At 40.5% G+C, this 15,361-nt stretch overlaps 1 protein-coding gene across 3 annotated transcripts in view; it reads right to left on the minus strand.

The window, feature by feature from the left end:
* Positions 1-15,361, minus strand: part of nup214 (nucleoporin 214) — a 24,521-nt gene that overhangs the window by 2,754 nt on the left and 6,406 nt on the right. For 2 of the 3 annotated variants that reach the window (XM_024298701.2, XM_024298703.2), the window contains exons 11-35: positions 14,520-14,678; positions 13,923-14,385; positions 13,736-13,839; positions 13,569-13,657; positions 12,614-12,697; positions 12,181-12,330; positions 11,838-11,996; positions 11,313-11,416; positions 11,058-11,237; positions 10,759-10,847; positions 10,575-10,661; positions 10,185-10,502; positions 9,930-10,097; positions 9,511-9,622; positions 8,800-8,863; positions 8,229-8,298; positions 7,992-8,076; positions 7,345-7,397; positions 5,782-7,260; positions 4,884-4,951; positions 4,621-4,798; positions 3,833-3,988; positions 2,827-3,001; positions 987-1,132; positions 750-783 (exon numbers count right to left, since the gene is read on the minus strand). In XM_024298701.2, coding sequence (XP_024154469.1) covers positions 750-783; positions 987-1,132; positions 2,827-3,001; positions 3,833-3,988; positions 4,621-4,798; positions 4,884-4,951; positions 5,782-7,260; positions 7,345-7,397; positions 7,992-8,076; positions 8,229-8,298; positions 8,800-8,863; positions 9,511-9,622; positions 9,930-10,097; positions 10,185-10,502; positions 10,575-10,661; positions 10,759-10,847; positions 11,058-11,237; positions 11,313-11,416; positions 11,838-11,996; positions 12,181-12,330; positions 12,614-12,697; positions 13,569-13,657; positions 13,736-13,839; positions 13,923-14,385; positions 14,520-14,678 — 4,774 coding nt within the window. The remainder of the gene's footprint in view (positions 1-749; positions 784-986; positions 1,133-2,826; positions 3,002-3,832; positions 3,989-4,620; positions 4,799-4,883; positions 4,952-5,781; positions 7,261-7,344; positions 7,398-7,991; positions 8,077-8,228; positions 8,299-8,799; positions 8,864-9,510; positions 9,623-9,929; positions 10,098-10,184; positions 10,503-10,574; positions 10,662-10,758; positions 10,848-11,057; positions 11,238-11,312; positions 11,417-11,837; positions 11,997-12,180; positions 12,331-12,613; positions 12,698-13,568; positions 13,658-13,735; positions 13,840-13,922; positions 14,386-14,519; positions 14,679-15,361) is intronic. The other variant, XM_024298702.2, reaches the window with a different exon arrangement.

Here is a 15,361-nt window from a genome sequence, read left to right on the forward strand (position 1 = left end):
TGGTTTTTCATGACTGTTTAAAGTTGCTTATGCATTTTCGGAGCGCTAGCAGCTACGTGCTAGCTTAGCTGATCGGCGACTATTGATGATGTCATCAAGGGTTAGCAACGTCCAGATTTGAAGACACTTTTCTCCGTTTGTAGGACTAGGGAGAAGCCGTAGGGGAGGAAATAAATTTGAATTTGTTTTCGTGGGCGAGGCCGAGATCAGCTCTAGAAATCTGCGGCACCATCAAGAAGCAAAAAGAGATTTGTTAGAAAAAAAGCTAACAAATATAACTCATATTTCATAAAAATGTGTTCTTTAGTGTGCCAAAGGTCATATATTGTCATATATATGGATATATTTATTCAGAAAGACTTAAGAACAGCATGATATAGGCCCTTTAACAGCACATGAATGTGCCCAACAGGGTTGACTTCATCTGCACACCCCCCTGCACAATTTAAAGTTCATTCTTCTAGAAGAAGCCCAGAGGGGCGTGAGCTGCAATGAGACACACCACAGTGAACGAAGGAAATAAAAGAAAAAAAACAAAAAGGAATGAGAAGAGCAGATCTGAGAGATGAGGAGGGAAAAGATGAGATTAGAAGGCTGATTACTCGAGGGGGGAAAGATCTAAAATTATATTCATAAAGCCTGTAGAATAAGATCTTTTTGATTTTTTTTTTAACACCACAGGCCAAACTTTTTGTAAATATACAGAGATTCTCTTATTAGTGGAAGGTGAAACAATTAAACACACTCACGGATTTGGAGATCCAAACGCATTTCCTGAAAATCCTGTAATAAAACAAAATATATATAGACAACAATTAAAATGATAGAAGGAAGAAAATTTAAAAAAATAAAACTTTGATAACCCATTTTCCACAGAAACCAATAACTGAAGGCTGTGGAGCTCAACTCAGCAAACACTCAACAGAAAAGTTCCTCCACCCCAGTTGACTGGAGAGGAGGAACGAATGCAAGCGTTGGAGTCTCACCTCCTGTCTGTGGCTGCTGGCCAAAGCCCGAGAAGCTGCTGGGCTGGCTTCCAAACCCAGAGCCCTGCTGGGCCAAGCTCCCGAATGACGGCGCAGTCTGAGTGGCCATAGCGCCAAAGGAGGGGGCACTGGGGGGTGAGGAGAAACTGAAAACACACATAGGAGTAAAATCATCATCAAATGGGAAGGCTTGACTAGAAAATAGGTGATTATGGGACAAGAAATACAGAGTCTGGATCAGCTGTTTGTAAAACAATCCTCAAAGACTAATGTGAGCCAAAATAGACACATTTTCCCCATTTTCTTTCTTTATATGTATGTGGGATTGAGAAATAGGGATTTAAAGGGGATTTAATCTCTTCTGCAGGACCCGCACCCGCCCCAAGAGAGAGAAAAGAGAATAAGCAAAACACTGGGGGAGAACAGAGGGAGAGCTGGCCAGTTTAATCTGCAGCCAGAATGACCCCAGAGTGAGATTATCTGGGGGGAATAATCTACTTGGGCAAAGAGATCCATAGTTTTAGGCTGGTGGCCACGCTTACTGCAATGAAAACACTTCCAAATGCTAGAGGAAAAGGAAGACAAAATTAAAAATAAGCAAAAATCGGAATGTACTGAAGAGTTGTGAGCTGAAAACTATATATTTATTATAGGTAAAGGTAATTTATGACTTTTAATAATGCTCAAACATCACCCTACTGGGAATTTACAATTAAGATCTTTATTTTTGCACTATTCTATGGATTTTCTACTTTTCTGTTTCACTAATTTAAAAAAGAAAAAGTTGTATTAATGTATTAATAATGCATGTTATTAAACATATGAACAAATATACAACTTAATCAACATGTGGGAGAAAAAACTAAAACTGTGTGAGGTCAGAAAAAAGTAGCATCTCATCATTTAATGTTATAAACATAAAAGAAAAACGAATAAATATGAAATGTTTTTTGTCTTAAAGATTAAAACATTGTTTAAGTGAGAGGAAACACACTCGGAGTGTAAGATAAAAACTCACGTGTAATTTATACATTTTTATAAAACATTTTTCTGATAATGGAAAACATAGATAAAGCTTAAAATTACATTTCTGAGCATTTCTTTATTCAATCACTGTGAATCAGGACCAGGCGAAAAAATTCATTTTGAAAAATAAATTATTTGGGAAAATAAGCTGGTCCACAAGAGCTTTCCTCTCAGCTCTAAGCAATGGGGAGGGGAAGGGGGGCGGGGTTGCTACATTCCAATAGTCCACAACTCGGAGGCAAATTTTAATGAACTTCTGCGGTTTTGTAGAAACTTTGTCCAAGAAAACGATTCAGGTTTTGGGGGGAAAAAAACCCCCAGCAAAATCCTAATTAAAACCCACTGGGAATACTTTTATGGGACTGACTTTAGTGAGTAAAAACTAATATTTTTGCAAACAAAGACATCAAACCACTTAAAAACTTTTGGTATTATAACGTGACTATTACTTAACAGTATTGACTTGTTGTTTGGTGCTCTAGCTTTGTTTGTGAGAACACAGATGTCTGCATTTCCATGTTGCTTCATGCTGCAGGCCAAAACCTGCTGTTGCTCGCTCTACTGCGTAAACAACCGGGTGACACAGACAGCTTCTAACCAAAACAATGAATGTAGTAGAAGAACACACTCACTACTACACTAAACCCCTCAACATCAAATGTGTTGCAGAAGATCTGTCTGCATATGGTTCCATGTGGACGACCTGCTGTTGTTGCAAAAGCAGCAAAGAATAAACGTCTTTGGGAAGCTAAAATGTAATCGACCACATATTGATATCAAAAACTGCTTTAAATAGTTTTTTTTTAATAATTACCCAAATCCTCCCATGCTGGCGGCGGCCGTTCCCTCTCCAAACACTTTGCCGGACGAGGAGGGCAAAGGGTTGCTGAAAGACGGGCTTGAGCTGAATGAGGCTCCGCCCCCAAATGCAGGAGAACCGCCAAAAGAAGGGGGGCTTCCAAACACGGGGGCGCTGCCAAAGCCGCTTGCTGTGGTGAAAGAAAGAAGGTAAAAGCTTGAAAAACAGGGCAGTGGAGTGGTCTAAAACTGCTTAATGAAATGCTCTCTGAGGGTTCCGAAGGCGGGAAAGATCCAGCAAACTTTCAGGGATGTTTTCTACGATTGTATTCGATTCATTTTCTCAAAGAGACAAAGTGTTTGTTTGTCGTGTTTGGAAGGAGGGCAGAAAAAAAGATGAAGCTGATTGACCGCATTTCAAAGCCGTGCTGACAGTAACTGAAACCACTCAGTGGGCAAGAGAAATGTCAAGAAGCTTTCAACTATTTTTGTCAGTTTTTTTTTTTCCACTTCCCGGGGATTTTACACCTATGATTTTCCTGTTTTTGAAGCAAAAAGTCTTTGAGTCGAGCAGGTTGGGTTTTGTGGTGGACAGCATGTTGACATGAAAACATCACAGTCAGTTAAAGCCTCAGAGTGACGGAGCAAGGCGAGCTGAAATTACAGCCAGCATGCCCCAGTAAATTATTGATTGAGTTAATGTTACGAGCTTAGAATCCAACAGCACAAACCATGAAAAGGTCTTTAATAGGGAGTCCAATAAAAATATCTATAAGTGGATGTGAGTGATGGTCAGTTTGTGTCCAAACTATTAGAAATAAATACAATAAATTTCCCCTTCATTTTTACAAAAATGAGCAAATAATAAATAGATTTTTGGATTTTTAAAGTTGTTTGATTTCTGCAAACATAACTGCAACGTTGAAATGTAACTAAATATGATCATTTTGACATCATATTCATACTGCTCCAAAACCAAACTGTTATTTTAATATATAATAGATAAAAAAAGCTGCATCTACTTGATTTAGATGGTGTGGAGAAGGAGCCAAAGCCCTGAGATGCAACGCTGCCTCCCCCAGTGCTGAAGGTCCCACTGGGCTTCTGGTCCCCGAAGGCCGGCTGACCGCCGAATCCGAAGGCCTTGGCGCCACTGCTCCCAAAGAGGCTGTTGGCCCCTAGAAAAGAAAGAAACAAAGAAATGTAAGCTTTGACAGCAGATTTATCACAACTTTTGGATGGAATACACAATTAACATTTCTTTTATATGCTCATCTAAAATGAACAAATAGAACATCCTCTCATGCATTTATGTTTAAAATACACCGAGTGCTCTGCTGGCAGACATGGAGATTTAGAAAGTTGTGACTTGTAACTGTGGATGTAGCTGCCACTGTGCATATATTTTTCTCAAAAATGACAGAGGAACATTCACCTCATTTTATTAATTTCACTATGAATAATTGTCTGATTCACTTAAAAATCTGCTTTTCATAATAAATCTGTGTATTTAAAAACCCAATCCAGTGAAAATTGTGTTTTTAGCATGTTTTTGTTGCATTTTTCTCAACATTATGTAGTTTATGTGTGTGTATATATATAAAAGAACGTAAGATTTGAACTGTGTTTTTAAGTATTTCTTTATTCAAATCGTGATGGATCAGGATCAAATAACAACCTATAGTTTGTGACGCAGCAACCACCACAAGTCTCCCTTCTCTGCTACAATTCTGAGGCAGCCACTTGCAGACAAATAGATCCATTAAACTCTGTTCTCCTCAACTGGACTGCCACATGGCTCCAAACGTACCAGTCTGTGTGCTCTGGCCAAACACGCCAGTGGAGGCGGTGGTGCCGAATGGGTTCTTGTTGGCGGCGTCTTCGCTAGGTTTGCCTCCCAACCCACTGAAGAATCCCCCAGAGGGCGAGCTTGCAGCGCTGGTTGAACTTTGACCAAACAAACCCCCACCAGTTGAAGGTTGCTGTTGCTGGTGACAATAAATAACCAGACAAGAAGCGTATTAAAAAATTTGTTTAAAAATAACTTGTTTAATTGTGAATCCAGGATGATACCTGTCCAAATAAGCCCCCAGTGGTGGATTGCGAGCCAAACACAGGTGTGGCGGCTGAACAGCCAAAACCTTTGATAGAAAACAAACAAAAAATTAATCAAGTAAAAAGTCATCAGCAGAAAAACCTTTAACATATCTTTAAATGCACCAAGTGTGACTAAACAGGAAACAGAAATGACGAGCTGTGTCTAACTGTGGCATCAGCTGTTTGGACGCAGCGGTTCTCAGAATGTAGCGGGAATTCAAAAAATGTTTGGGAACCAGACAACACCCTTCCACCCACTTAAGCTAACGGGACATTATTTTTATAAAAACAGGTGTCGTTCAAGATAATACCGCTGGAAGCAGACATGCTTGCTGTCGATCTGCGCTGCAAACACAAGACTGGTACCTTCCTTTCACCTCACAGTCATTGTTTGATCAAATCAAAGGTTGTCAGATTGTGTCGACTTCAAAAATGCAAGATGAGGTTTGACTGTTTGAAGCCCTGGAGCTCTAATCACAGAATGTCGCATCAGGTCCAGAAACAACCCATTTTTCATTTTGAAAAGCCTGTGAGGTCTCAGTTTTCACATTACATGATGATTTATCCTCAAATTAATCTTCATTAGTGTAAAGATGTATGATAATATTTTGATGAAAATGTTTAAAGTAATTAAACTGATCTAATTAACTACTAAATCCTGGATTTATTCATAACATTTTATCAATTTTTATAGTTATAACAACTGATTTCACAAAACTAGTGATTTCAACTTAACAAAAGTGGAAGCTATTTTAAAAAATTGTGAATTCCTACATTTAAAACTACCAGAAGAATGTTTTTCCTTGAAAGATATGCAAGGAAAATGCATTCATAAATGGATTAAGTTGAAGAGATTCCTTCCATACTTGCTTACCTGAGGGCTGAAAGCTAAAGCCTGACGCAGACGATGTAGTGGTGTTATTTCTGAACAAAGATCCTTGTCCAAATCCAGAGGTCTGGCCGAATGCCGGCGTGGTGTTCTGCCCGAACAGCCCAGTGCTGCTGGGTGTGCTGGAACTGCTGGTGCCAAAAGAGAAGGAGCTCGCATTGGTAACAGTAGGAGCGCCAAAAAGTCCTCCTCCTCCTCCTCCGGTGGTTGCACTGCTGGAACTTGCTCCGAATGCAGACTGGGTGAATGAAAAGCCGCTCGACGTTCCTCCTATGCTCGCGGGCTGTCCAAATCCACCCACGCTAAAAACTGATTTGCCGAACCCTGCTTCCGCTGGTGCGCCGAATCCAGATGTGCCGAATCCGGTGGTTGCAGGGGCAGAAGTGGCAGGAGGAGCGGGAGGCTGGCCGAACACATTAGCAGCCGTCGTCGGTGCGCTGGTGATAACTGCGCCGGTGGCGGTGGTGGTGGTTGAAGGAGCAGCTGTGTTAATGGCTGGTATGGCCCCAACAGAACCGCTAGTGGTGGTTGCAGGAGCAACAGAGGTAAAAATGGAGCCTGGTTTGTCTGAGGAGGGGGCCGGTGCAGCTGCTGAGGTTACCTGGGTGGTCAGTGGGACGGCGGCGGCAGACGTGGGGACAGAAGGTGTAGATGAGGGGTCTGGGGTGGCTTCCTCGGTGGAAGGGGCAGGTGGTGGTGGTGCTGAAGGCGGGATTGATTCAGGTTCTGCAGGAGCTGCAGTAGAGGAGTCTGCAGTCGGGACAGGAGTGACCACAGGAAGTGTTGGTGCTGCAGATGTTGTGGTAGCTGCAGTCACAGGAGGCTCGGGGTCTGCAGGAGCACTGGTCAGGTCTACAGCAGGTTCCTTGGTACTTGGTTCTGGTAAAGCAGCAGGTGTGCTTTCTGAAGGTTGCTGAGACTCTTCCGTAGGAGCTGCAAGAAGACTACTTAAAGATGTAGGCAGCGCTGAGGCAGCTGAGGTTGAAGGGGTTATAGAAAAGGTTGGCATGGAGTTGGAGTCAGGAGGTTTAAACAAGCTGCCTGATCCTGACACTTTAGGCAAGTCTGCTGCAGCGCCATCCTCAGCAGATTTCTGGGGAGCCGAACCAAAGCTAAACTGAGGAGCTGACTTGCTATGGCCGAGCCCAGCGTTCCCGAAGGTAAATGCAGGAGCGGCCTTTGTGGATAATTCGGCTCCTTCTTCTCCTTGCCCCACTCGCAGTCCTGAAAAGCTGCCTAACGTCTCCCCTCCCGCTACCTTTGGAGGCTGCGGCTCCGCTTTAGAACCAGCGACGCTGGAAGCCGGTTTTGCAACTTCCCCTAAACTGTTGGCCGATGAGCTTGAAGACCCAGTGCTCAGACCGGGAGAGTTTGACTTTGTGGGAAGGGAGAACGGCTCCTCTCCAGGTTGACCAAACAGCCCTTTTCCATTTCCACCAAAGGAGAACTTGCTCACATCCTTCACTGTCGAGACAAGAGAGTAAAACTAGCTGAAAACATGAGGGGGAGAGAGCTGCGGCAACACCACACAGCTGCACTATTGTTTACCTTGAGACACTCCAGCACCTTGTGTTACAGATGAAAAACTGAAGCCTGCCGATCTGCAAAAGTAGCCAAATAAGTAAGAATGAAAGACATCTGTGGTAAAGTGCAGAGACAACAATAAAGCTTTTCCAATAGCATAAACTAAAGATGTCCAGATCCAATCACATGATTAGAAATTCATTTTATTCTAATCAGCAGTGTATATTTCAAGCTTAATATTACAGATAAATACTCAACTAGAAGTCTGCCTTTCACTAGTTTGAGCAGGAGGCACAAAAAACAGTTTGCTAAAGTTAGCATGACTTTCAAAGATTTAAAAACACTTAAAATACTTTTTTGTGTTTTTAATGCTAAATACATATTTAAGTATAAAACGACAACAATAACGTCAAGAAATATTGGATCAATTCAGAATCGCATTTTGCGCCAGCATGAGTGTTGAACGCACACAGACGTGCAGGGGGGGAGGAGACTTTGGCACGCCCATTTCAGCAGCTGTGTCATTAGTCTGAGCTTTTTCTAGTATCCGGTTTTCTGATCAAACGCGATTTGGATAAAGAAATACACAGAAACGGCTAAAATCTTACAGTAAAATTACAATAAAAATCTTTAAATATCTACAAAAAATAATGTTATTTGTGTTGACTCACCCTGAGGTGAATGAGAAGGCCTTGCTGGTGTTTTGCTCAACTGAACTGGGCGGAACCACAGAAACTTCTGTTTTGGATGGTTGACCTTGAGGGCAAAAAGATTCATGAAGTAAGTAAGAAAGCAGACTTTGTTTTATAAAGTCTTTACCAAAAATAAGGGTAATGTGTTGCCACTCAGCAGTGGGTGCAGATGTAAGGTAAGTTGCATAAAAACAGACTTTATCTTACAGTACTTACCAAAGACAAAGCCTGTCTGTGGAATGGATCCATTCTCTGTGGATAACTTCTGCAGACCTGGAGTTGTGTTCTGCAGAGACACATTTCCCACTGCAGATTAAAACTCGTAAGCGCAAAGTCAGTACTTTTCAGCAGGTGGAAAGGCACACAAAAAACATTCACACAGTGTCCTTTTGCTTCAACTTGAACCCGTCCTGAAACAGGACTCGAATGAGGAGGCAGATTGTAGCATGAATTCAGGAGGAACATGAGACATTTCTCACTCGTGCAGTATTCAGATGCCAAACTGACAGCAATTCGTGAAATTTCCCATGTAGAGTGTCATTTAAAATCATGAGGAAATGTATGATTTTTATATTTTTAACTAATCTTTGTTTATGTTAAATATTGGGTAAAATGTGCAACATTAAAACGAAAACTGTATGAGTAAATTCATCCAAATACGAACCAATCACTGGCTGTCGGGGTGAAAACCGACAATTGTCACATTATTAACACAACTGTAAACAAAAGATTTGTAAATAAAAAGCTGCTTGTCAACTGGCCACAGTGATGGAAAAATCTAACTCACTCGTTTGACTTGGCTGGCAGAAACTGCAGTGAAGCCCTGGACTGAGGGGTCGGGCGCCGAGGAGCTGCAAAGATCAACAAGACAGTTACACAACACAAAGAAAATATGAGACGGAACGTGATGTTCAGGTTTCATTTTGAAAAAATGTCTGGCCACAAAAAAAGCATCGTGCTCATCATCCTGATGTTATTTATCTATAAATAGTATTCACATTTTTTTTTAGAGAATTTATGTCAAACGTGAAAAATAATGCATTTATAGAAAAAAAATATTAAAAAATATGTATAGAAAAAAATGACATGTTTATTGAAAAATGACACATTAATAGAAAAAAATACACATTTGTTTTAAAAAAAATGATGTGTTTATGAATAAATAATTACATGTTTATTAAAAAAGGACATTTATAGAAAAAAATGACGCTGTTTATTTATAAAATGACGTTTATAGAAAAAGAATGACACGTTTATAAAAAGATTGCATAAAAGCTAAATAGTTCAAAATGAAGTGAAATTAACATTTTTTTTAAACCAAGAAAACACTATTTGATGCTAAACAGAAGAAGAAATATATACCTTTTAATTAAATTTTGGTAATTTTTTATAAAGTTAATCTCATCTCCAACTGAACACTTTTAATGAGAGATTCCCAAATGATTTTAATCAATTAAGATTAGACTTTGTCCGTGGTGTTAATATGTTTTTTCTCTACCTGATAATAGAAGACATTGGCATAGGCGGTCCTTTGTCCTTCAGCTCCTGAACATTCACCACCTGAGGGACAGTTTTTAAGGTCGACTCCGTCAATGAGGCGTTGACTGCAGCTGAGGAAGAAGAAGAAAAAAAACAAGAATTAAAATAGAAGCATTAAGGAAAAAGTTATAAATGAGTTTTCACAATTTTTTCTTTTTTATTGAAACCTTAAGTAACTAGGAATAATTTAGGTTCAATAGGGCTTCCTTTTGGATCAATAACAAAAAGCTTTGTTGTATAGCTGCATATTTACTGCAAAACAGAAAAAAGCCTTTTGTCTCCCCCTTGTGGTGAACATGTTGCACAGCAACAAGAAACTTGTAAAGAAGGGGAGTCAAAAGTGAATATTTCAGCTGACTGCAGTACATTTCTTCCTACCTGGCTTCTGACTGGCCATTTGTCTCCGTAGAGCAGCGGTGGCTGCAGCCTGCTGGGCAGAGATGGTTACAGGGACACTCCGCTCGGTAGGTGGTGCTCCATGCTTTACCGTCTTTGTGGCGAGAGCGGTACTTTCCGCCCCGCTGAGGTTAATCCTATTAGTTGGAACTAAAATAAAACATTTTTTTTCATTTTTGGCTGTGCAATGAGGAAATTTCCTTTAAAGTATATTATAAACTTGATTGATTTACTCACCGGGGTTGACAATGGGGCTCAGCCCAAAGCCCATACCGGCTACTACAGGGTGCATCTTCGCTAGAGGGGTGGACTGTATGGCTCCAAAGCCTGGCTGGATGGAGGGCGTTCGAACAACAGCGGGGTGGCGAGGGGTGGGAAGGGACTGGGTCATGGCGTTCATAAGTGGAGGCTGCAAGGGCTGCAGCTCTTCCTCTTCCTCCAACTCCAAGTGAGATGGGAGCAGCTCTATAGACTGCGATAAAGAGGACGTGGAGCTCACGTCATCCAAGTCCTCAAAGCTTTTAGGAGCGAGGAAGGCGGAGCGCGACAAGTTGGCTGGAAAACAATGAAGTCTTTAGAAATGTATTTACGGAATAAATTTGACTTGACCAGCATGTTTAACAGTACCTGGTGCTGTTGAACGCACAGGAGGCATCTGGCCTTTTGACAGGAAGTTGCGCAGTTGAGATTGTTTAACAGGGGAAATCTTGACTGCTTGACAAATGAAACAAAATAGAAAAAGATATTCAAATTAAATAAAAAAGAAGGTGCAGACAATAATTATTGAAACTATCCGTTAGTTAAATCCTACCTGATGATTTCACCTTCGTCTCAGGAGGGGTCTTATCAAGCCGGGCTTTCAGGAGTGCTTCCTCCAAATTCTCCAGCTCATTTTTATAGCTTAAATAAAACAAAAATATATTCTTTTTAGTCATTTTATGTTTGCTTGAAAGTGAAAGTATTTCAAAGAAAGTAGAAACACGTGAGGACAATTCTAGGAATTCCAGCTTATTTGAGTAAAGATTTGTTTAAAAACCAAATTATTGTCTGAGATGTTTTCAACCACAAAAAGGTCATATTTATACAGTCGAGTCCTTCGACAGCTCTTACTCCTCTGATGTTGTTGCTGCAGTGTTCTGGTTAATGGTGGGAGCGGTGGTTTTGCTGTAGAGGCGCAGAGCACTGAGCTCCTGAATCAGCTGATCCAGTCTGTTCTTCTGCTGGTTGATGATGCACAGGTTGCTGGACAGCGTGTTGAAAAGACCCTCACGTCCCGGAACGACCATGTGTCTGCAAAGAAAAGATTTACTCACTGCTCATCACATTCACTCATTACTAGTCGAATAAAAGATCCTCCACACTCACTTTTGCTTTTTCTTTTTCTCCAGGTGTTTCTCCCATTCCACATCCAGCACATCGTTAACATCCTCCACAGCAAATTTAACGTACTGGTACAACCTGCGAATCTCCTGACAAAGAAACATTGATAATAATATTTATGAACTAGAATGGTCCCTCGGTTAATCTTTTGCAGATTATTTTCAATCTTGCATGATTTTTGTTTGCAGTACACCGTGTTCTGCTTGCTGATTGGCTATTAACCTCGTCAATCAATCCTCTATGCCAAGTCTCCAGTACAAAAAGTGTTTTTTCTTTTAATTCTATAATGTTGGTCTCATTTTTTGGCAGAGGTTTGAACTTTGAGAGTATAAAGTGATGGATTTTATTACCTTAAAAAATCTGGAATCTTACTTTGGGGGTCATTTTTTAAAAGAATTCCCCTGCAATAACTTATTTATTAACCTTTATTTTACCGGGAAGGCCATGGAGATTAAACCTCTGTTTTGAGGGCCAACTGTAAATATAATTTATCAGCTGTTTTTTCCTCACCTTGAGTTGTTCTTCGCTTCTGGGATCCAGAGGCTTTTTGTACAACAGCTGTCTGTAGTTTTTGTCTTTGCCCAGCTCGTTCTGCGTCTTAGCTTCTTCCGCCCCGGCGAAACCCTCCAGTAGCGTGGTCTTCAGCGTGCTAATGTCACCATGGAGTGACTTAAACACAAACAGGGAAATATTTAATGAGATTTTAAGGTGTCAATTGTAACTTCTTACAAGTTTTTTTAAAGTTGACAAAAAGAAAAAAATTTAGTTGACTAAATTTACAATAATGAACACAGTTCATCTAAAACATGCTTCAATCCCTGAATAAGAAATTGTTCTCCAAATAAAGCCGTACCTCTGTCGTTTCTCTGATCTCCAGGGTGAAGATGTGGAGGTCCTCCGACTCTTTTCTCAGCTCCTTCATCTCATCGTTTGTGCCGACTCTGACGTCACCTTTTGAACTGCGACCCTTTAGGTCGTCTAACTCCTTCTGAAAATGTGCAATCTAAAACAAAATAAATCTATTATTGCTCAGTTTTGAGGAGCTTTTGATAAATAGTAGAGAATGATACATTTTTTGGATTTATTTATGTTAAAATCCAACTAAAGGATCTTTTTTTGCATCAACTATAACAAGAAATAACAGCAACATTGTAGCTGGAATTTATGATAGGGTTTTGAGGAGTTTGTGAAGGAGGAAAGTTCACCAAATTAAATCTTGGTAGCAGTTTACCTCTGGACACAAAAGTATGACAGCAGTCTGCTGTGGTCTTGTTAAAATGTCTTACCTCCTCCAAAATTCCAGCCATAATGGGGTCAGAGTCTTTCTTTTGCTGCAGCTGTTTCTCCAGGGCTTTCACGCTAACAGCTTGCTAGGAATGGGAAGAAAATGACAGAAAATGACAAAAACAAATAAACAAAAGTAAACGTCTTAAAATAAAAGCATTTCTTAGAAAGATTAAACATTTTTAACAACAAACATTTACATTTTTGGTATTTAACATTTTCAGTTGACACATTTAAAATTAAGATTCTATATTAAGATTCTACTGTTCCGTTTTCTTTTAATTTGGTCTTTTTTTTTAATCTTTAATGACCAAAAAGCCAATAAAGGTCAAGTCTGTGTTGATTTAATTTTTAGTCCTAACACATGGTGACATATAAATTGCTTTAAAAATTAATAGAAAATAAGTTTGCTACTAAACAAAACCATTAAAAAATGTTTACTACTTTTGTTTTAACTAAACCGATTGAGAAATGTTGATTATCTTTTTATTTACATTTTTTTGGCAAAAAAAATATTGTTAAAAAAACTGTATGAATTACATTTATTTTGTTACTGCCAAACAAACTACAGTTTTTAAATTAAAACACAAACAACAAAAGATTTTAGTCAAACAAATATTCTCTTCATGCTTTAAACAAATGAAACTTTAAAGTCCTCCTAAAACATTTTTTTTAATTTTCTTTAAATGTTTTCAGTGGAGTTTTAATTAGGACTGTGAAGTTTTTAACATAAATGTCACATCCTAAATGTCTTAAAAAGCCATATTTGCTGTTGATCTGAAGCCTTCTTTCCAAAAAATCCTGGTGTGGGCGTGGCTTATGGTGCTGAGCAATGTAACCCCGCCCCTCATCCCCCCCAGACATGCTAGCGAGACACAGACTTTGATAAGTCCATAAAAAATAAAATAAAGTCAAACATGATCATTATGTCATTTTTTTATAGCAGCAGAATAATACCTGTTGAGTTGAGACCCGTCCTTGAACAGCAGGAGCAGGTTTCTGGACTACGGCTGGAGGTGTGCTCGTCTGCACCGGGTGAACTGGAGCTGAGGAACATTAAACAACAATAAATGAATTACACATTTGAATGTATTATTTGTTTCTGATTCAAAGCGTGCTCATACCTAACACAGCTGGCGGCTTGGAGGCTGACATAAAACCACTGGAGCTGGAAACAACAGCTTTAGGAAAAGAGAACGCTGGAGACGAAGCCTCCACCCCTGAAAATCTTGGAGAGCAAAAACATTTTATTGTGTTTTAATTTAGCCTCCAACTAGAGGTCATAGGATGTGCAGTATTTTAGTTGTCTACCTTTCATTCAGGTTCTGTTTGACTGTGGGCGGCGAGGCCGTCGACAGGCCCTGAGGTGGTGCAGTGGCAGACGGGGCGGCTGCAACTGGGGCAGCCACCACTGGTGGTTTGCTGGAAGGGGAGCTGAACGGAAATGTTGGGAGTGCAGACGGGGTCTCAAACGAAGGTTTGGAGGCAAACGAGAAACCGGAGGACCCCGAGCCGAAAGGCGCAGATCCTCCCAGAGAGAAAGCTGCAACTGGGGCAGAAGTGGTGGAGAAGGTCGGCGGGACCGAGAAGGTAAAGCCGGAGGAAGCTGTTGTCACTGGAGCTGTTGGAGCGATGCTAAAAGGGGTAATGGAGGACGGAGCCGAAGGGACAGGAAGACTGGGCATAGCTGTTGAAGCGAAGCTGATGCTCGGGAAGGCGGCCGGAGCAGCAGGAACTGCAGCAGGAAGCTTGGCTGGTGCTGATGCCAAGGAACCTTCGGATAGAAAGAAAGTTGAGTCACAAAACATACTAGAAACTGCTACATTTTAGCATCTTAGCATAAGAAATACCTGTTAATTTGATTTTCTGCATAAAAAAGAATCTGACTTTTTGTAACCATCTCCTCACCTGGCTTTGGCAGCCTCTCCCCTTCAGGTGAGAGCGCTGTAGGGGGTGTGATGAGCTGCTTGACCCCGGGGTTTTGGTTGACTAGAGCAAAGGAGCAGAGCAATCCCTCTGTGGACAGCATCATCAGTGTGGGTGCTGGAGGTAAGGTCTTCTCATCAGCTGTGGGCGAGTGAAAGGATCAAAAATTAATCACGAGTTTTCTCCTGTAACACTTCTAAAAAGTGTTTCCACAACACAAAATAACCAAATCATTTGCTGAAAATTGCTGCCTTGATATCAATATTCTTTTTTTAATTCCCGTTATTTTATTTTGCAGCCTCCCGCTGATCAGAGGCAGCAGGAATTTCTTTTTTAGCTATCTGGCAGGAAATTCTGTCAAGTCAATTAATTAGGATTCAGTTTGGAACAATCAGTTACAGACTGCTGAGAGAAAATATTTGGCTTCCTGCTCAATGCTATTTCCAGTTAATAAAACAGCTACACGGGGGAAATAAAAGTGTCTGCACACACAGTTTGTAATCACAAACTGCTTTGTGTTGCACAGAGCTTAAAAATACTTACAGAAAGTTCACAAAGACACTGTTATATTTACTTTTAATGCATTTAGTTTGAAAAAAATTATCTGCATTTATATGGGCAGCACAGTTCTAAAGATGCATGAAGTGGCGGAAAACAGCCCACCGTCTTCCTCTTCTTGCCAAACCCTCAAACCTTTCTGCTCCTCACACCCACTTCCTGTACTGCATAAATCTGGAGACAAAATCTCATCTGCAGAATTTAAATAACTCAAATGGCGTTTATTAGAATAGGCAGCCACTGATTTGAAGTCCCGCTCTGATCAT

The sequence above is a fragment of the Oryzias melastigma genome, linkage group LG12 (assembly GCF_002922805.2).
Source record: "Oryzias melastigma strain HK-1 linkage group LG12, ASM292280v2, whole genome shotgun sequence".
NCBI lineage: Eukaryota > Metazoa > Chordata > Actinopteri > Beloniformes > Adrianichthyidae > Oryzias > Oryzias melastigma.